The sequence below is a fragment of the Cottoperca gobio genome, chromosome 17 (genome assembly GCF_900634415.1).
Source record: "Cottoperca gobio chromosome 17, fCotGob3.1, whole genome shotgun sequence".
Classification (NCBI taxonomy): Eukaryota; Metazoa; Chordata; class Actinopteri; order Perciformes; family Bovichtidae; genus Cottoperca; species Cottoperca gobio.
Window position 1 is genome coordinate 398,429 of NC_041371.1, and position 22,319 is coordinate 420,747.

The window sequence follows — 22,319 nt, forward strand, 5'->3', positions numbered from 1 at the left end:
GCAGCTCTGTGACTGATCTGGTGAAAGGTCCTCAATAAAAATGTGAATATATCATCCAATCGAGTATCAATTGGACTATTTGCATATTGATTGATATAAATATTGATTGATATAATATTGATTGATATAAATATTGATATAAATATTGATTGATATACATATTGATACAAATATTGATTGATATAAATATTGATTGATATAAATATTGATATAAATATTGATTGATATACATATTGATATAAATATTGATTGATGTACATATTGATATAAATATTGATTGATATAAATATTGATATAAATATTGATATAAATATTGATTGATATACATATTGATATAAATATTGATTGATGTACATATTGATATAAATATTGATTGATATACATATTGATATAAATATTGATTGATATACATATTGATATAAATATTGATTGATATACATATTGATATAAATATTGATTGATATACATATTGATATAAATATTGATATAAATATTGATTGATATACATATTGATATAAATATTGATTGATATACATATTGATATACATATTGATTGATATACATATTGATATAAATATTGATTGATATACATATTGATATAAATATTGATTGATATACATATTGATATACATATTGATTGATATACATATTGATATAAATATTGATTGATATACATATTGATATACATATTGATTGATATACATATTGATATACATATTGATTGATTTGCATATTGATTGAGGTGTGGACCATAATTAACATCCATTTTTATTTAGTTGGATATATCAGAATTCGACATACGGTAATTATGCAATGGATATTGACATGATGGTTTTTCAAACTGATCTGGCAGCGACATACCGTTTTGTCGTGTTGTAGCTCTGCAGATTTTTTATCTGTTTCCTGAGAAAACCTTCCTCCGTTCAACTTTCTTCGGGTGTTTTTTCTGAGACACTATTCTTACTATACTTTGTGCTGATTGAGAGCTGGAAATCAGCCTGCAGCTGCTTCAGAAAACACTTACGCTCATTGAGAGCGTGTAACGCTCAGCCAAGCAGCCGGTTTGAAGGTTAAATTATGCTAATTGCATTTTCCACGAGAACATTGCATGTTGTGCAGACGAAACATTTCGAGACTATAATGAACGTGTGTTTTCATGCACAACTTACAGCTGATGCCTGAGAGAGAGTCTGGACGGTCTGTTGACGGGCTCGTCCGGTTCCTCTTATTTCAATATGAAAGTTTCATTTGTTGTTTAAACAGAATGAATGAATTTAATTATTGTGTCAGGACACCACACGGCAATATAAACCAAATCCACAATACAGATATCTCAACTGTAAGCAGCGAGAAAAAGAAAGAAAAGCAATTAAAATAATCTACAGACCTTCATGTCACTGACAGCAGGTCCAATTAAAATGAAAATCCAATTAAATAGTTTATTTAGACTGAAACGCATCAAAAATAAAAACACCACCAGAATACTTCAGTTTCTTCACAAGCATTTCATGAAACAATGTTCTTAAACAGATGAGCAGTCCACCGGAAATTATGTTTCTTAAGATGTTGAGATGAAATGAAAATGCTGGTTTGCTGGTTTCCCATTCGGACAACAGCGACTCAACCTTTAGCCTTGTTTGGACTGTGACGTGGCTATGTGCTGAAGACGTTAACAAAACGTACATTTGCCAGACACACTTCACTTTGTGATTCTTTATTCAGTGAACTCACTATGACAGGAGACGCAGACTATTGTTCCTGATAAAGCTGCACTGTAGACAACAAATCTGTGTTGAAATCAGCAGGAGAGCTAGCTAACGTTAGCTGTTAGCAGTTAGCTCCTGGTATCGGTGGTGCAATTGACTTGAATGAAGGTGCGTTCAGGTTCCATTCAGTATTCTGTACTGGGCGAAGGTAGAGTCTTACGGTATAATGTGGTGGGTTGAATTGTAGTCTTGTAAAATGTAGTTTTTGGCTTCACAGCAATACAATGGATATTAGAGGTTTAACTTCTTTACAAACGACAGTATTCAAAGTAATGTAGGAGTGTATGAGATTTATTGTTCAGTTTTTTACAGTGGTATCGAGCGTCGTTGAATCACTGGCGTTGGTATGGACGGTTACATTTCTGGTATCGTGACCTCTCCAGTTGCGATGTGGCTGGTATGTGTAAATAAAGTTTATTTGGCTTCTCTGTGTTACCGGCGCACGGACCTCCCCGCACGTCGCCGGACCTCCCCGCACGTCGCCGGACCTCCCCGCACGTCGCCGGCCAATGATTGGAAACAAAGCATGTTATGATGTTTCTAATCAATGCTTTACTCCCTTAATGGTGTTGAGTGGAACTATCTTCATTTGGGGTTATTCCTAGCAAATATTGATTGTTTTTGATTAATTTATCTGCATTTGATGTAAATAATATTAATAATTAATTAATAATTCACTTGACAATTTTAATCGACGGACATTGAAGCAAATCAGTGACAGAATCTGATAAATATCTTAGTAAATCTTAAAGGGAAGCTGGTCTCTGCTCAGTCTGTCAGACCTCTGAGAGATATATGTTTCTGATATATATACATGTCTGTAGTATGTCTGTAGACATCCATCATCCTGAAACAGATGATCCATGTTGTCCGTCACCTCCCGGCAGAACCCGGCGTGCCGCTGTCACCGGAGCACTCGGCTCCACCGTAAATTTAGAAGCAGCGAAAGGGAAGCGTTTGTATAACGGAGGATTTAATTTCATCTCCCCGAGCCAGTGGTTTATGGGTAATGTGGTCATGTGAGAGGAGGAGGACATCCGAGTTATCACATGTTAGACACACGGGTCGTCCTCAGATGAGCTGTCAGATTGACATAAAGACAGCAAAGTTACAACACTGTAATACATTTCAGTGTGTCACAAAATCAGTTCAATAAACATTTTCAAGGAGCTTATTTCACGTTGTTCTGGAGAGACTCCTCATATTAGATCCATTAAAAAACCACAACAATAATCAGACCAGCTGTCTCTTGTTTTATTTTTAGCAGTTTCAAAGCTCTTTGCATGAAGCATCTGAGCAAATAGGATTTAAATGTCTTGTTGTCCGACCGGAATCTGATATCTTAATGCCTAAATAATGATATTAATGTGTTTCACTCAGGAGGAGTCAAAGTGCAGTCGTGTGTGAATGAAGCCTTAACATTAATTTAAAGTCCCGTCGTCTCCAACAGAGAAATGAAGACTGTTGACTAATGTTCCATAAAGATATTAATGTTAGGCTGCTGACACATGCAATACTAAACAACCTACAAACAAACCAGATACAACATTTTGATCTTGAGGCGTAACTGACTTTTATTATTTAATATTTATTTCTATCCTCCAAATATGACTTTTTGTTTAAATATAATTACTTATCCTCCAAATATGACTTTTTAATCTATAAATGTAATTACTTTTAATATGGAAATATAATAATGTTTTAAAGTATTGTGACTTTTTATCTTGAAATTTGACTTTTTGGAAAAAATAGGAAGGCTGTAAAGGAACTTTAGGAACCAGCGACTATGTATGTAGAGCCGTTTTATTATGAATCTTAGAAGTCTTTATTAAAAACACAATATTCACCTTTCAGATCCTCTTTTATATCATTTAACTTTGATGGACTTTCTGCTGTACAGTGAAAAGGAAGTGCAGTAAACACAGAGGTGGTCACAGTCTCCAGCAGGCCCAGTGCATGCTGGGTAGTAAATACCGCAGAGCTCACACTTCTCTACGCACACGCACACACACACACACACACACACACACACACACACACACACACACACACACACAGAAACCTTATTCACCCTCCTGCTCTCACACTGAGTTTCCATGTGAAAATGAACAGCTACTGCTAAGTGTGTGTGTGTGTGTGTGTGTGTGTACGCGATCTTTTACACTATTTGAAATACATTGTGTTCAATGATATTGATATTCAATGATTTGTTATATTGTGTGAAGACAAAGCCTCCTTCGGTGTGTCGTCTTCCTCGGCTGCTCTTGTCAGGCTGATAGGAGGCGACGCCGCTGTTCACCTTCGACCCCTGAGACCCCCCCCCACCACCCCATGATTGACACTCGAGTGAGAGAATCTGCTTTGTAGATGTAAATGTAGAGAGTCCTGCTGAAGTCAGCGTGTTTAAATATTAAACAGTGTCCCTGTGGCTTCAGGCTGAACAACAAAGAGCCGCCATGATGGAAGACACTGAAGATACCAGAATATAAATAATGACACTCTGGACAGGTTTTCATAGGGATCCTTAAACATCCTGTCCCTTTAAAACGGTTGTTTATTTCTCTGTGAACGTCCTGCAGTGTTTCTTCTCTGTGCGTCTGATCTGTGTTCCAAACATACCGTCAAGCTGCTTCACACGAGTGTTAGCTTCAAATGCTAACCTGCACAGGTGTTGGTATCAACTACTCAACTTTGAAATGAACATAAAAACAGAGATATATTAATGGTAATTAAGATGGAAATAAAACACACTTGATAATAATAGTAGAAATACGAGGAAATAGAATACAGCCTGCATAACATGAGGAAATACACATAACAAGTCACTGCAGCAGCATTAAAGGGTTTTATCCACTTTTCTCCATCAGCGGTGGATATTTGTGTAGACACAACTGGGAGAGTATTTCTCCTCGAGTGCACGCTATCTACCAAGTGGGGGAAAGTGCAAATAAATAAAGCACAATATAAACTAAAGATTATAAATGAGATCCCTCCTACTGCATCAGACTGTCAGTTTCTATAATACAGCAGCGGCACAGAAGTGTCAGAGCAGAGTAGTGCTGAAGTTTCTGTGTGACTGAGCTGAGTGCAGTGTCTGTCCTCTCCAGAGACACGCAGCTTATCAGCGCAGAGCTGCAGCCTTCAGCTCCACAATCAGCTGCTGCAGGAAGTGACTCGCCTGCCGTCTCTGATTTATTCTGAGAGCAGCTCTCACTTTATATCTTTATCCTTTGAGTGTCGTTTCATTCTGAGAACATGATTCACAAACAAATCCTCTTTTTTTTTTAAAGCTTCATTTGGTTGAATTCAGATTTTTAAAAAGGATCTGGAGTTTCCTGCAGCAGTTAGCGTAACGGTAACACTTGCTTTTAACCCTCCCTGTTTAGGATTTATAACATGTATAATGATTGCTTTAAGCACATGGAGGTTTTTATATTTTAAAGAAACATACTCTCAGTACATCTCGCGTATAAACAGATTAATACCTGATAACAGAATTGAACACAGTTGTAATGTTATGTCTTCATTAAGCAGTCGACAACATGTTAACTTCTATGTTATACAGTGATATCAAGCATTCATAAGTGTTATAGTTCCAAAATAATGACCCTCTGTATTATATTATCCCAGTGTTCTATCAGTGTCACACGGTGACTTGAACCCTAACCCCACGGCTCACAGCCCCTCCTGCCTGAGACACTGCCGGACAGTGATATTCTGAGAAGCTCCAGAACAAATCTAAAGAAATGCATCAATACAACAGAAAAATAATCTACGGAGTAGATACACTAAGATATTAAAATAGATACAGTAACAATAAAATGATTAACAATGAGACACTAAAACAATATAACTGGTCACATTACAGTGTGTGTGTGTGTGTGTGTGTGTGTGTGTGTGTGTGTGTGTGTGTGTGTGTGTGTGTGTGTGTGTGTGTGTGTGTGTGTGTGTGTGTGTGTGTGTGTGTGTGTGTGTGTGTGTGTGTGTGAGATCTGCAGCCTGGGTCAGTCTCAGCGACACACCCCTCTCTGTTCTCTCTGTGGTTTACCCCCCCCTCCCTGTTGAATGGTCCCATCTTGATAAAGCAGTGATGTGATGTCACCGCGCTGTGATTGGAGGAAACTGGTGTATTTACAGGTTGCTATAGAGACCACACCTCGCCTGCTGCAGACGGGAGTGTACAGGTCGACAGACAAAGCAGCCTCTGTTGGCCTGTTTGTGTGTGTGTGTGTGTGTGAGTGTGTGACTGTGTGACTGTTAACCCTTAAAGATGTTTTTGTTTTGTTGTTGTTTTTTGGCTACTCGGCACTTTAGTAAGACGGCTTTCTGTTTGTTGGTCTGCGATTATTTTCATTATCGATAAATACGGCGATTATTTTATCCCAAATTGTGAAATTCTTGTGTTTGGAACTATTTGTATGGTTACTTCTCTTTTTAATTTTTTATTCATGTTTTTTGTGAAGCACTTTGTGACCTTGTCCGGATAAGTGCTACACGAATAAAGTTATTATAATCATTATATTTAAGATGCTGAATTTTTATTTTTTTCAAGTTTTGCACGAAAAATGACTCTAGCGAGTAATCGATTATTAGAAAAGTTGGAGATAATTTTTCTATCGCTCGACTAATCATTGCAGCTCTACTTATATTTCAATGATATCATTATATCACGCTGGTAATGATAGAGTCAAAAAAAATGGATTTATGTTAATAGAAAATGGAAACGTCAATAAAACTATATATTCAGATGTTTTATTTTGTCCGGTTACCCGTGAACCCAGATATTCAGTTACCCTGAGATGATAAGCTCCCTTCGACCTTCGACCTCGGGCTGCACAATTACTCCAATATTAATCATGATTTTGGTTTCCCACAACCAAATGAAGATGATGCAATATTGACGTTTTAAAATGCTCCGCTTATAAAAACAAACTGCTGCACAGGAAGTCAGCCTTACGTTGACCTGTCGTGTGTGTGTGTGTGTGTGTGTGTGTGTGTGTGTGTGTGTGTGTGTGGGGACAGGTGATTGACTCTCCCCAGCTCTCAGACATTCCCAACGGAGGTTTGGCCGGAGTGGAGTTTCTCTTCACACACACTAAATGCTTGTGGAGCTGGCAGTGTTCACACATTCTGATGTACAATCACAAAACGTAGGTTTTCACAAAGAATTAATGTGTTTTGTTGCATAGACAAGAAAGCATTACAATAAAGAAATATTAAAAGATGTTTAACTATAAACTATATATAAAAATAAAAGAGCTGGGCAGTAATGTGCAAAAGTGTATTCTATGGAGATCTACAAAGGTTTATAGTATCACGAATATGCAATGTACAATATTTCCCTCAGAGTATTCCAGTAAATGTGCTTAGCTGTTTTCACTGTGTGTATCTGAAGTTGCTTTTAGCTCGATGCTGAGCTCGCTGGAGGTTTGCGTGACGTTGGCCTGAGGCAGGACGAGGTTCAGGCAGGTACGGTGTGTTATGTAACGGCAGCAGCCGCCCGCCGTCTCTCTGCATCTGTCGGCTCGGAGGCCTAATCGGCACGAGCTCGCGTCCCCTTCACGCAGCCTCGGATACAGAACAGAAAAACCGTCCAATTAGTGCTCTCCTTTTACTTCGTGTTTTCCGCTGCTCTTTCACTCGGCAGCTCTGAACAGTAGCAGGTGTGACTCCCCTCAGATCTCTCAGGGGTTTCTGCGCCCGAGCTTTGACGTGGATGATTTAGTATGCAGCCAGAAATAGGCTGCTGAACATGTAGCTCCTCAGCTGCTTCATGAGGCTCGACAATTCTTTACCTTCAGCTTTCCTCTGTCTGAATGGAGCTGCTGTGGCTTCCCATCACCCAGACGTTTGTTATCATTTTGGCTTTAAAGGGTAACTTCGGTATTTTTCAACCTAGACCCTATTTCCCCATGTTTTTGTTTCTAGTGGAAACAACACTTTCTGAAATGGGTCCAGTATTGAGAGAGAGCGCTGCAGCTGAAAGTTCGTTTCTGCCACTGGCAGGCTCAGATGTTTATTCTAAGTGTCGGACAACAATATGGAAAGGAGCCTTTCACTTGATGCGCTCTGTTTGTCAGTGTGTCATGTGACTTGTTGGTGGAAGATAATGGTGGAAACATGAGTGAGAGTTGGAGATTACAGACATGTTATCTTGTGTACCAAATTAAAACTTCCCAAATACCAACAATGAAAGAGCCACCTCGCCTTTGTTGTTCCTCTGACGGTAAATCCCACATTGATGTAGCTAGCGCAGCAACGTCTTTTCATTTTGCTAGAAGTATCGACTAGTCTTCCTCTAATTTACACTCATTCGGCTTTAATCAACAACTCAGGAGTCTGAATCCAACTGCGTTTAGCGAATGCTAACGTCACTCGTTCATGCTAGGTCCGACGTCACATCCACCCAAACTTTATTTCTAAAGTATTTCAATGATTAAGAACTCATTTTTACATTATTGCAATGTGAAGTGTATCTGGAATAGAGTCCTGCAGGGACTGTAGGACAACCCTGAAGTTAGCATCACTGCTTCCCTCCACAAAAAGCCAACCGTTTATTGCAGAAGATATTCTCTGTGGCAAACAAACGTTTCTGGTATTTACACGTGTTGTTCAGCAGGATGATCTCCACATATGAAGCTCAAATTCAATCTCCAGAAGTAAGAAGCTAACGTTCGGCTACAAAGGAGCTACAGCAGGTCACATGATGTCACATCACCACCGCTAAGCTAACGGCGGCTAATGTTAGCTTGATGACGTTTAGTCTCATTTAGCCGCTCGTTAGTGACCGACACGTAGAAGCTGCAGAGACTCACGAGTCGGGGAGTTACTGACATGTTTTATAACGTAGAACAAAACGTTGAAATGTCTTCAGCTGGTGTTAAACACACATTATTTCAGGCTTCTAACCAAAGATACATTCAAAACTGTTGTCTGTAATAAAGTACATTTAAATGACCACCGTTAAGGACTTGCGAGTGGCTTTTTGTGATGAGAGATTTCAGAACGAGACTTGTCCGAGCGAGACTTACAGACCCGATCAAGAAATAAGTTTTATTCTCTGTAGGCTTGTTTTCATAATGTAGTCAGACACTTATAATAACAGTCTGAGCTGACAGTGCAGAAACACTTTTAGTGGACGTACACTGATGACAGATAACGCTGCAGCGCTCTCTCTCAATACTGGACCAACTTGTTGTCATTAGTCACTGGTCCATACCGCAGTGACCCTTTAACAGTGCGCACTTATGACTTCATATCGGCTTTTCTTTTATCACGAGAGATTTATTAGCACTTTAGTCTGGGATGTTTACACCTGATGAGGAAAAGAAAGTCGAGAAGTTGTAAAATAAATCAAATTTTGAGATTGAAAAGTCCTCTACATTACATGATCCCTTTAGTAGCTGGTCTGGAGCTTTCGATCACAGATCCTCCTCACCAGATGCAGTGTAATCTGAGATGTGAAACATTGGAAAAAGCTCCAGAACAGCGACTGAGTATTTGTATCTTGCAACCTCATGGACGTCCTAAGTTATGACATGAACTGTTTTTGTTATGACGTTGCTCCTCGTTTCCACTTCAGTTTCCTCCTCGTGGATGAGAGTTGGAGATTTCTTTATTTTGTTCTCACTTTGACGCAATTTAGTTTCAGGAACAACAGTTTTTTAAAAATGTAGAAGTGGTCACAGCTGTTTAAAACGTCCCTTTTCCTCTCAACCACAACAGGTTACAGCGAAGTTGAAATAATGTTTACACTTTAAGGTAATTGTGGATATTTTCTAAAAGACAAAGATCCATGCATGATGCACGATGAGTGCACTAATACAAACCACTGAAAACTTTGTCTATTTAAAGATTTAAAATCGTATTTTATTTGGTGGCTGTTCATTCTGGTTTGATTTTGGTTTTCTCATGGTTTGCTTTTAATAAAGTCGTGAAACTAGAGACCTGAAAGTTACTGCAGCCGCTAATAGTTAAACAAAGAATAAGCTCTGAAGTGAGAGGAGACATATTTGTCCAACCAGACAATCTAAAAAGAAAATATGAGCACATGTTTGAACAAAACAATCATCAAAAATCAAAAGTTAGATGTTAAAGAAAGTTGTTGTAATTTGTGGATTTATGTCGTAGTAGATGGAAGCTAACTATTTATTATGTGAAGTTATTTTTAATGACTTTTCATAGTTTGTTTTTTGTGAATAAATGAAAAACTTGTGAAAAAAACTGTGAAAAAATGAAAGCGTGCGTGCGTCCAGCCAAACAAACGCTGAATGATCCAGCACAGTGAAGGCACCGTCTGTTTTCTTGAGAAGAAGCACACAAACAGACGTAGCTTTTGTTAACGAAACACTGATTCACTGGCACACGCACACACGCACACACACACACACACACACACACACACACACACACACACACACACACACACACACACACACACACACACACACACACACACACACACACACACACACACACACACACACTGCCTGCTCTTTTAAACCTCCACATTTGCCTGAGTTGGTCGACCAGTACATTTACTCGAGTACAAGCTGAGATCAGACACCTCGGCTGATTCCTCCTGACACCATTTACATTTTTAATCCTATTTCCTCCTCGTCCATCTCCTCTTTCTCCTCTTCCTCTTTCTCCTACTCTTCGTCCTTGTCCTTCCTCCTCCTCCTCTCCCCCCAGGTGAACATCAGGTGGAGGTTTAGTGCCACAGCGCCCTCTGCAGGTTGAGTGTGAGATCTGCAGACTGAACCTGCAGATCCAGTAGAGAGAAAATACTTCCTCCATGAAACTGCTCACAACCCGCTCTGTGGATTATCTTCAGTAACTGCATCATGATTTCTGCAAAGAGACTTTGTTGTTGAGTCTTTGAGCCCCACAAGCTGAAAGCCATCTAGTGAGGCTCCCTTCTTCTTCTCCTTCTTCTTCTTCTTCTTCTTCTTCTTCTTCTTCTTCTTCGGCGGACGGAGGAGGAGGAGGCAGGAGGAGGACGGAGGAGGAGAAGGAGGAGGGAAGGAGAGGAGAGGAGGAGGAGGGCGAGGAGGAGAAGGAGGAGGAGAAGGAGGAGGCGGCGGAGAAGGCGGAGGAGGAGGAGAGGGAGAAGTAGAGGGAGGAGGAGATGGAGGAGGAGGAGAAGCAGTCTGCTCCGGAGGAGAAGGATCCTCTTCTTTTGGTAGACCGGCGCAAGGCTTCGGCTGTCGCGCCGGGCCGGAGCTTCTTCTGACGGAGAGGAGGAGAAGGACGGAGGAGAAGGAGAGGAGGAGTCGGAGCAGGAGGCAGCGGAGGAGCACGGAGGCGGGAGGAGGAGGCGACGGAGGCTCCCGTTTTTGTCTTTTGTTCTCTTCTTCGTATCGGAGGAAGAGGCGGCGGGGAGCCGGAGGAGGAGGAGTAGGCGGGCGGCGGGGCCTTCGAAGTGAGCAGGAGGCGGAGCCTTCGAAAGGGTCTTCTCTCTTCTTCCTTTCGGAGCCGTGGAGGAGAGGCTTCTTAGAAGGTCGACCTAGGAGGAGTAGGAGGCTCCGGTAGACGGATAATGATGAGGCTAAGTAGTAGTCGGGCTAAGAATTAGGAGAATTGCTTCTTATTCGAAGAGAAAGATTGAGATCTTCTTCTCTCTTCTGCTGATCTTCTCCTGCTTCTTCTTCTTTATGATGGTTCGGCGGATTCCTTCTCACTTCTCTTCATCTTTCTACTCCTTCTTATTAGTCTTCTTCTTCTTCTCCTGCTTAGCTCAGGAGACTTCTTCTGCCTTAGCTTCTTCTTCGTCTGATCTTCTGATTCTGAGAAGGCTGAGGAGTTTCCTCCGGAATTCTTCTCCTTCATCTTCTTCGTCTTCTCCTTCTTTTCACTTCTCACTCCTCCTTTCTTATTATCCTTCTTGCCTAATACTTATCCTCCTTCTTCTCCTTCTTCTTCTCCCTCTTCTTCTTCTCCTTCTCCTTCGTCGTCTTCTTCGTCTTCTCCTTCTTCGTCTTCTCCTTCTTTTCCTTCTTCTCCTCCTTCATCTTCTTCTCCTTCTTCTTCGTCTCCTCCTTCTTCTTCTTCTTCTCCTTCTCCTTCTTCTTCTTCTTCTTCTCCTTCTCCTCCTTCTTCCTCTTCTTCTCCAGCTCTGGCCACCTGCATTTGTTATTGTTTCTCTGCAGAGAGCGTTTCAGGGTAAATATTCTCCAGGAACTGAAATGTATTGATGGTATATGTTTGCACGTCGTGTACTGGATGTGTGGCATGTGTACAATACCTTCAAAAAAGAATAGGACTCCCCCGAAAGCCACATGGCCTCACTTAAACTGGGACTGGTAGGGTTAAAGTCTGTGTGTGTGTGTGTGTGTCTGTGTGTGTGTGTGTGTGTTTTCTAACCATGCTGTGTCTGCTCTCAGATGTTAAAGGTCCTCCGGCGCACCGGTTCTCCTGCGGTCAGAGTCCGTACACCGACAGTGGAGCCTGGGAGAGGAAGTTCTGCATCCTGACAGACAGCCAGCTCATCCTGCTCAACAAGGACGACGAGGTCGGATTATATCTTTATTTCTACACGTCCAAACATACACACATGTTTCCATGTTCTTCCTCCACTTTCAAGGAAACAACATCAGCAGTATGTGAAGGGATTAAAACAAGTATAATATCAAGTATTAGTCTGAGTAGCTTTCAGATGAGATGAGATGCCCCCAGAGGGGAGATTAAGTTGTTGCAGCAGCACGAAGACGGAAATATGTTCAAATAAATAGAGAAAGTGAAATAAATCAATAAACAATAAAAACCAGTATATATAAAACTTAACTAAGATAAAGTGAGAACTTTATTGATCTGGGAAATGTTACAGCAGCTCAAAAGTCAAAAAAGCAAAGGATAAAAAATACAAATAAAATAACATGAACACTTATTTAGATATGATCCATGATAATTGCACAGGATAAAAAGAATGTGTGTAGCATTGTACTAGAAAATAATAATATAAATATAATTGTGCAGGATTAAAAGATTAGAATCAAATTTAATAGAAACTATACAAAAGGTCTATGTTAACACCAGATTAATATAGTATTAGTACTTCATGTTTGTCTTAACATGGAGATGTAATATAAATATGATGCAAACATCAGTAATGCATTAACATAATATGGTAAATATAGAGGGGAAAGGTAGTAATATCTTATATAGTATATTAAATATATAAATATGTATAGTATGTGTATAACATAGTAAAGTGTACTATAATATAATAATACAATATTTTGGTACTTTTATGCTTTTTATCCTGAACAATGTGAAACTTTCTGTTTCTGTTTTTATATCTTCTTGTTTTACCACCAGTGTGTGTAAAACAAACAAAATACTGCGCAGCTTCTTATTGTTCTGCATGTGTCTTTGTGTTTAAAGTGTTTGTGCACAGATACAGATGAGGCTGCACTAATATTATATATAATAGTATTATCAGTGTTCTAATAATAATATCATTATTAGAATTATATTATCAGTATTATAATAATATCAGTGTTATAATAATATTATTATTACAATAATGTCAGTATTATAATATATTATTGTTGTTATAATAATATTATCAGTATTATAATAATATTATCAGTATTATAATATTATCAGTATTATAATAATATCAGTATTATAATAATAATATCAGTATTATAATAATAATATCAGTATTATAATAATATTATCACTATTATAATATATTATCACTATTATAATATATTATCACTATTATAATAATATTATCAGTATTATAATAATATCAGTATTATAATAATAATAATATCAATATTATAATAATAATAATAATAATAATATCAGTATTATAATAATAATATTATCAGTATTATAATAATAATATCAGTATTATAATAATATCAGTATTATAATAATAATAATAATAATAATAATAATAATAATAATAATATCAGTATTATAATAATATCAGTATTATAATAATAATAATAATAATATCAGTATTATAATAATATCAGTATTATAATAATAATATCAGTATTATAATAATATATCAGTATGATAATAATATACCAGCTATTATATATATTATACTATATAATATATTATCACTATTATAATACAGCTATTACAGTATTATAATATATCAGTATTATAATAATAATATTATCAGTATTATAATAATAATATCAGTATTATAATAATATCAGTATTATAATAATAATAATAATAATATCAGTATTATAATAATATCAGTATTATAATAATAATAATAATAATAATATCAGTATTCTAATAATATTATCAGTATTATAATAATATCAGTATTATAATAATATCAGTATTATAATAATAATAATATCAGTATTATAATAATAAGAAAGAAGATTTCAGTATTAAATATAAGAATATCAGTATTATAATAAGATCAGATTAGATAATAATAATAATAATAATATCAGTATTATAATAATATCAGTATTATAATAATAACAATAATAATAATATCAGTATTATAATAATATTATCAGTATTATTATAATATTATCAGTATTATAATAATAATATCAGTATTATAATAATAATAATAATAATAATAATAATAATATCAGTGTTATAGTATCAGTATTATAATAATAATATCAGTATTATAATAATATCAGTATTATAATAATAATAATATCAGTATTATAATAATAATAATAATAATATCAGTATTATAATAATAATAATATCAGTATTATAATATCAGTATTATAATAATAATAATATTATCAGTATTATAATAATAATAATATTATTATCAGTATTATAATAATAATAATATTATCAGTATTATAATAATAATATCAGTATTATAATATCAGTATTATAATAATAATGTTATCAGTATTATAATAATAATATTATCAGTATTATAATATCAGTATTATAATAATAATAATATCAGTATTATAATAATAATATATCAGTATTATATTTATATTATCAGTATTATAATAATAATATTATCAGTATTATATTTACATTATCAGTATTATAATAATATTATCAGTATTATATTTATATTATCAGTGTTATAATAATATTATCAGTATTATAATATATTATCAGTGTTATAATATATTATCAGTATTATAATATATTATCAGTATTATAATATATTATCAGTATTATAATAATATTATCAGTATTATAATATATTATCAGTATTATAATAATATTATCAGTATTATAATATATTATCAGTATTATAATATATTATCAGTATTATATTTATATTATCAGTATTATAATAATATTATCAGTATTATAATATATTATCAGTATTATAATAATATTATCACTATTATAATATATTATCAGTGTTATAATATATTATCACTATTATAATATATTATCAGTATTATAATTATATTATCAGTATTATAATATTATCAGTATTATAATAATAATATCAGTATTATAATATATTATCAGTATTATAATATATTATCCGTATTATCATAATATTATCAGTATTATAATAATATATCAGTATTATATAATATTATCAGTATTATATTTATATTATCAGTATTATAATAATATTATCAGTGTTATAATAATATTATCAGTATTATAATATATTATCACTATTATAATATATTATCAGTATTATAATAATAATAATATCAGTATTATAATAATATTATCAGTATTATAATATATTATCAGTATTATAATAATAATATCAGTATTATAATAATAATATCAGTATTATAATAATATTATCAGTATTATAATATATTATCAGTGTTATAATAATATTATCACTATTATAATATATTATCAGTATTATAATTATATTATCAGTATTATAATATTATCAGTATTATAATAATAATAATATCAGTATTATAATATATTATCAGTATTATAATATATTATCCGTATTATCATAATATTATCAGTATTATAATAATATTATCAGTATTATAATAATATTATCAGTATTATATTATATTATCAGTATTATAATAATATTATCAGTGTTATAATAATATTATCAGTATTATAATATATTATCACTATTATAATATATTATCAGTATTATAATAATAATAATATCAGTATTATAATAATATTATCAGTATTATAATATATTATCAGTATTATAATAATAATATCAGTATTATAATAATAATATCAGTGTTATAGTATCAGTATTATAATAATAATATCAGTATTATAATAATATCAGTATTATAATAATAATAATATCAGTATTATAATAATAATAATAATAATATCAGTATTATAATAATAATAATATCAGTATTATAATATCAGTATTATAATAATAATAATATTATCAGTATTATAATAATAATAATATTATTATCAGTATTATAATAATAATAATATTATCAGTATTATAATAATAATATCAGTATTATAATATCAGTATTATAATAATAATGTTATCAGTATTATAATAATAATATTATCAGTATTATAATATCAGTATTATAATAAATAATATCAGTATTATAATAATAATATTATCAGTATTATATTTATATTATCAGTATTATAATAATAATAATATTATCAGTATTATATTTACATTATCAGTATTATAATAATATTATCAGTATTATATTTATATTATCAGTGTTATAATAATATTATCAGTATTATAATATATTATCAGTGTTATAATAATATTATCAGTATTATAATATATTATCAGTATTATAATATATTATCAGTATTATAATAATATTATCAGTATTATAATATATTATCAGTATTATAATAATATTATCAGTATTATAATATATTATCAGTATTATAATATATTATCAGTATTATATTTATATTATCAGTATTATAATATATTATCAGTATTATAATAATATTATCACTATTATAATATATTATCAGTGTTATAATATATTATCACTATTATAATATATTATCAGTATTATAATTATATTATCAGTATTATAATATTATCAGTATTATAATAATAATATCAGTATTATAATATATTATCAGTATTATAATATATTATCCGTATTATCATAATATTATCAGTATTATAATAATATTATCAGTATTATAATAATATTATCAGTATTATATTTATATTATCAGTATTATAATAATATTATCAGTGTTATAATAATATTATCAGTATTATAATATATTATCACTATTATAATATATTATCAGTATTATAATAATAATAATATCAGTATTATAATAATATTATCAGTATTATAATATATTATCAGTATTATAATAATAATATCAGTATTATAATAATAATATCAGTATTATAATAATATTATCAGTATTATAATAATATTATCAGTATTATATTTATATTATCAGTATTATAATAATATTATCAGTGTTATAATAATATTATCAGTATTATAATATATTATCACTATCATAATATATTATCAGTATTATAATAATAATATCAGTATTATAATAATATTATCAGTATTATAATATATTATCAGTATTATAATAATATTATCAGTGTTATAATAATATATCAATATTATAATAATATTATCAGTATTATAATAATATTATCAGTGTTATAATAATATTATCAGTATTATAATATATTATCAATATTATAATAATATTATCAGTATTATATATATTATCAGTATTATAATAATATTATCAGTATTATTTATATTATCAGTATTATATTTATCTTATCAGTATTATAATAATATTATCAGTATTATAATAATATTATCAGTATTATAATATATTATCAGTATTATAATAATATTATCACTATTATAATATATTATCAGTATTATAATAATATTATCAGTATTATAATTATATTATCAGTATTATAAATATTATCAGTATTATGAATAATATTATCAGTATTATATTTATATTATCAGTATTATAATAATATTATCAATATTATAATATATTATCAGTATTATAATAATATTATCAGTATTATAATATATTATCAGTATTATAATATATTATCAGTATTATAATAATATTATCACTTATTATAATATATTATCAGTGTTATAATAATATTATCAGTATTATAATAATATTATCAATATTATAATATATTATCAGTATTATAATAATATTATCAGTATTATAATATATTATCAGTATTATAATAATATTATCAGTATTATAATATATTATCAGTATTATAATAATATTATCACTATTATAATATATTATCAGTGTTATAATAATATTATCACTATTATAATATATTATCAGTGTTATAATAATATTTATCAGTATTATAATTATATTATCAGTATTATAATAATATTATCAGTATTATAATTATATTATCAGTATTATAATATATTATCAGTATTATAATAATATTATCAGTATTATATTTATATTATTAGTATTATAATAATATTATCAATATTATAATATATTATCAGTATTATAATAATATTATCAGTATTATAATATATTATCACTATTATAATATATTATCAGTATTATAATAATATTATCAGTATTATAATTATATTATCAGTATTATAATATTATCAGTATTATAATAATAATATCAGTATTATAATAATAATATCAGTATTATAATAATATTATCAGTATTATAATTATATTATCAGTATTATAATTATATTATCAGTATTCTAATTATATTTTCAGTATTATAATATTAGTAGAGTTAGACTCCAACATGTTTTTATCTCTTCAGTGCAGATTTGTTGGAGTTTAGGCTCAAAAAAAATTTCACTGCGCTGAAAAACGCACAAAGGGAGGAACACACTGACCAGTTTTATTCATTAGGCAAGGAAACTTTATTTATACAGCACATTTCAACAACAAGTTTATTCAAAGAGCTTTATAAACAACATTAAAAGCATTTCGACATAGTGCAAAAGAAATACATTATAAAATGACATTTAAATACAAATGTCATTAAAGAGTGAAGAGAATAGAAATAAAAACAAGCTAAAGAATAAAACACAAGAATAAAAGTTACAGTGCTGTGTAAAATATGAATAATTATTTGATTTAATAAAAGGCAACGGCAAACTGAAAAGTCTTGATTTAAAAGAAGTGAGAGTTGCAGTTTTCTGGGAGTTTGATGCAGATATGAGATTAAACACTGAACATCTTCTCCGTGTTTAGTTTTGACTCTGAGGACAGAAAGCAGAGCTTCATAACGCAGCAGAAGATCAGAATGTACTCAACTTTCATTAAAGAAAGTTTCATTTAATAAATGACCCCCCCAGGCTGCAGGTGAGGCTCAGGAGAGTCCCACAGACTCTTCAAAGGGTCGAAGTCTCCGCAGGACTGTCAGCGTCCCCTCGGAGGGACAGTTCCCAGAGTTCCCAGTAGAGGGCGCCGCCGCCATGCTAGGTAAGAAGTGTGTGTTAGTGTGTGTGATATTCAGACTGTGGAGGAGGTTTTTTTGGTTGTGTGTATTTGTGTGCAAGTTAAATTCTAAATCCTACAAATGCACAGTCGAGGATTACAATAACTGGATTTAGTTTCACTGCGTGGAATATCCTGGAGGCAGGAAGGACGTCAGATCAGGGATTTATGTTCAGCCACTTTATTTAACATATTTCTGCCTTGTTGCTTAAAGGGGTACTTTTAGTCTGTAGTGTGGGTCAAACTCCAAAAACACTGGATCCTACATTTCCCATAATGCAACTGGATAGTGTCTTTCATCAGAGCCTCGCTGCCTGGTACACAGACACGTCTTTCACACTCCACACCTCCACCGTGTAGCGGGCCGAATACTTCAACACTGATTACGTTTCTGCGATAAAAGGATTATCGCGATTATTCATTGATTTTTAGGGAGGAAATATTTGTATTGCACACACAACAACAATAACAAAATAGGAAGTAATTTACCACTTTAATCTCTTGTGAATTCATCACTTCAATATCAAAGAATATCCTTGTCTGTTTCTCCTAAAGTTACGACTTTAAACTCGGAGAATATTCATGTTTTGTTTTGCACATCTATTTGATGAGACGGGTGAGGAGGAGAGAGACGAGTCGCACACCGTCCAACTTGAAAAGAGGGATTTTATATGATTTCACGTTTTTTCTCGTAGATTTGTGAGTTGTAATCTTTCGTAAAGTTTTCTCTGTGATGGCTCTTATATGCCGTCGTTATACACCGTGTCTGCTCCTCAGTTTGGTCCCGTCAGTATTTAGAGTTCATGATCCAGTCAGACACGTTTCAGTGTTGAAGTTTTAGGTGGATGTTTTTCTCTTTATAATGAGGCGTTTGGGTGCAGCCTGTAATTTTCCTGCTGTGTGTGGGAACGTCTCTGTGACCGGGGAATGTCTAGAGGACAAAGCGTCCAGTGTCCGTCCGTCCGTCTGAAGGAGCTGGACTGACCCTGCTGACCCTGTGGGACGCCTCGGCTGAGGGGATTCCCACCCAGAGCTGCAGGGGTCCAGAACTGGTTTGAGTGACTGGACGGGAAACAAGTTTAAATACTTTGATCAGTTTATTGATCAGTTAGTGGACGGACAGAAGTATCCTTCCCTCCTCGTCCTGCACATTCATCCACAGACAAACTCATTCATTCCCTGACCTCCTTAATCCCCCCTACCCCCCAGCACAGGGGGGAGGAGGTTATTTATATGTTAATGTGTCTGCCCACACAGACAGGCCTGAAACAACCAGTTTGTACTGGGATTAATTCAGGACGTAAACCTGGTTCATTACTGAGTGTAATACTATATTTATACTGGTTTTAATACTATATACTGGTTTTAATACTATATCCTGGTTTTATAACTATATTTATACTGGTTTTAATACTATATTCACACTGGTTTTAATACTATATCCTGGTTTTATAACTATATTTATACTGGTTTTAATACTATATTAATACTGGTTTTAATACTATATTTATACTGGTTTTAATACTATATTTATACTGGTTTTAATACTATATTTATACTGGTTTTAATACTATATACTGGTTTTAATACTATATTTATACTGGTTTTAATACTATATACTGGTTTTAATACTATATTTATACTGGTTTTAATACTATATACTGGTTTTAATACTATATTTATACTGGTTTTAATACTATATCCTGGTTTTAATACTATATTTATACTGGTTTTAATACTATATACTGGTTTTAATACTATATTAATACTGGTTTTAATACTATATTTATACTGGTTTTAATACTATATTTATACTGGTTTTAATACTATATACTGGTTTTAATACTATATTAATACTGGTTTTAATACTATATACTGGTTTTAATACTATATTTATACTGGTTTTAATACTATATACTGGTTTTAATACTATATTTATACTGGTTTTAATACTATATACTGGTTTTAATACTATATTTATACTGGTTTTAATACTATATACTGGTTTTAATACTATATTTATACTGGTTTTAATACTATATCCTGGTTTTAATACTATATTTATACTGGTTTTAATACTATATACTGGTTTTAATACTATATTAATACTGGTTTTAATACTATATTTATACTGGTTTTAATACTATATTTATACTGGTTTTAATACTATATACTGGTTTTAATACTATATTAATACTGGTTTTAATACTATATTTATACTGGTTTTAATACTATATTTATACTGGTTTTAATACTATATACTGGTTTTAATACTATATTTATACTGGTTTTAATACTATATACTGGTTTTAATACTATATTTATACTGGTTTTAATACTATATACTGGTTTTATAACTATATTTATACTGGTTTTAATACTATATACTGGTTTTAATACTATATTTATACTGGTTTTAATACTATATTAATACTGGTTTTAATACTATATTTATACTGGTTTTAATACTATATTTATACTGGTTTTAATACTATATTTATACTGGTTTTAATACTATATTCATACTGGTTTTAATACTATATTTATACTGAGTTTAATACTATATTTATACTGAGTTTATTACTATATTTATACTGGTTTTAATACTATATTTATACTGGTTTTAATACTATATTTATACTGGTTTTAATACTATATTCATACTGAGTTTAACACTATATTTATACTGAGTTTAATACTATATTTATACTGGTTTTAATACTATATTTATACTGGTTTTAATACTATATTTATACTGGTCTTAATACTATATTCATACTGAGTTTAATACTATATTTATACTGAGTTTAATACTATATTTATACTGAGTTTAATACTATATTTATACTGGTTTTAATACTATATTCATACTGAGTTTAATACTATATTTATACTGGTTTTAATACTATATTTATACTGGTTTTAATACTATATTCATACTGAGTTTAACACTATATTTATACTGAGTTTAATACTATATTTATACTGGTTTTAATACTATATTCATACTGAGTTTAATACTATATTTATACTGGTTTTAATACTATATTTATACTGAGTTTAATACTATATTTATACTGGTTTTAATACTATATTTATACTGGTTTTAATACTATATTCATACTGAGTTTAACACAATATTTATACTGAGTT

The 22,319-nt window shown here is 31.5% G+C and overlaps 1 protein-coding gene across 4 annotated transcripts in view; it reads left to right on the forward strand.

Annotated features, from left to right (window-relative positions):
* rasal2 (RAS protein activator like 2) overlaps window positions 1-22,319 on the forward strand; it is an 87,534-nt gene that overhangs the window by 9,946 nt on the left and 55,269 nt on the right. For all 4 annotated transcript variants that reach the window (XM_029453177.1, XM_029453174.1, XM_029453175.1 and 1 more), the window contains exons 2-3: window positions 12,152-12,279; window positions 19,025-19,151. In XM_029453177.1, the coding sequence (XP_029309037.1) occupies window positions 12,152-12,279; window positions 19,025-19,151 (255 nt within the window). The remainder of the gene's footprint in view (window positions 1-12,151; window positions 12,280-19,024; window positions 19,152-22,319) is intronic.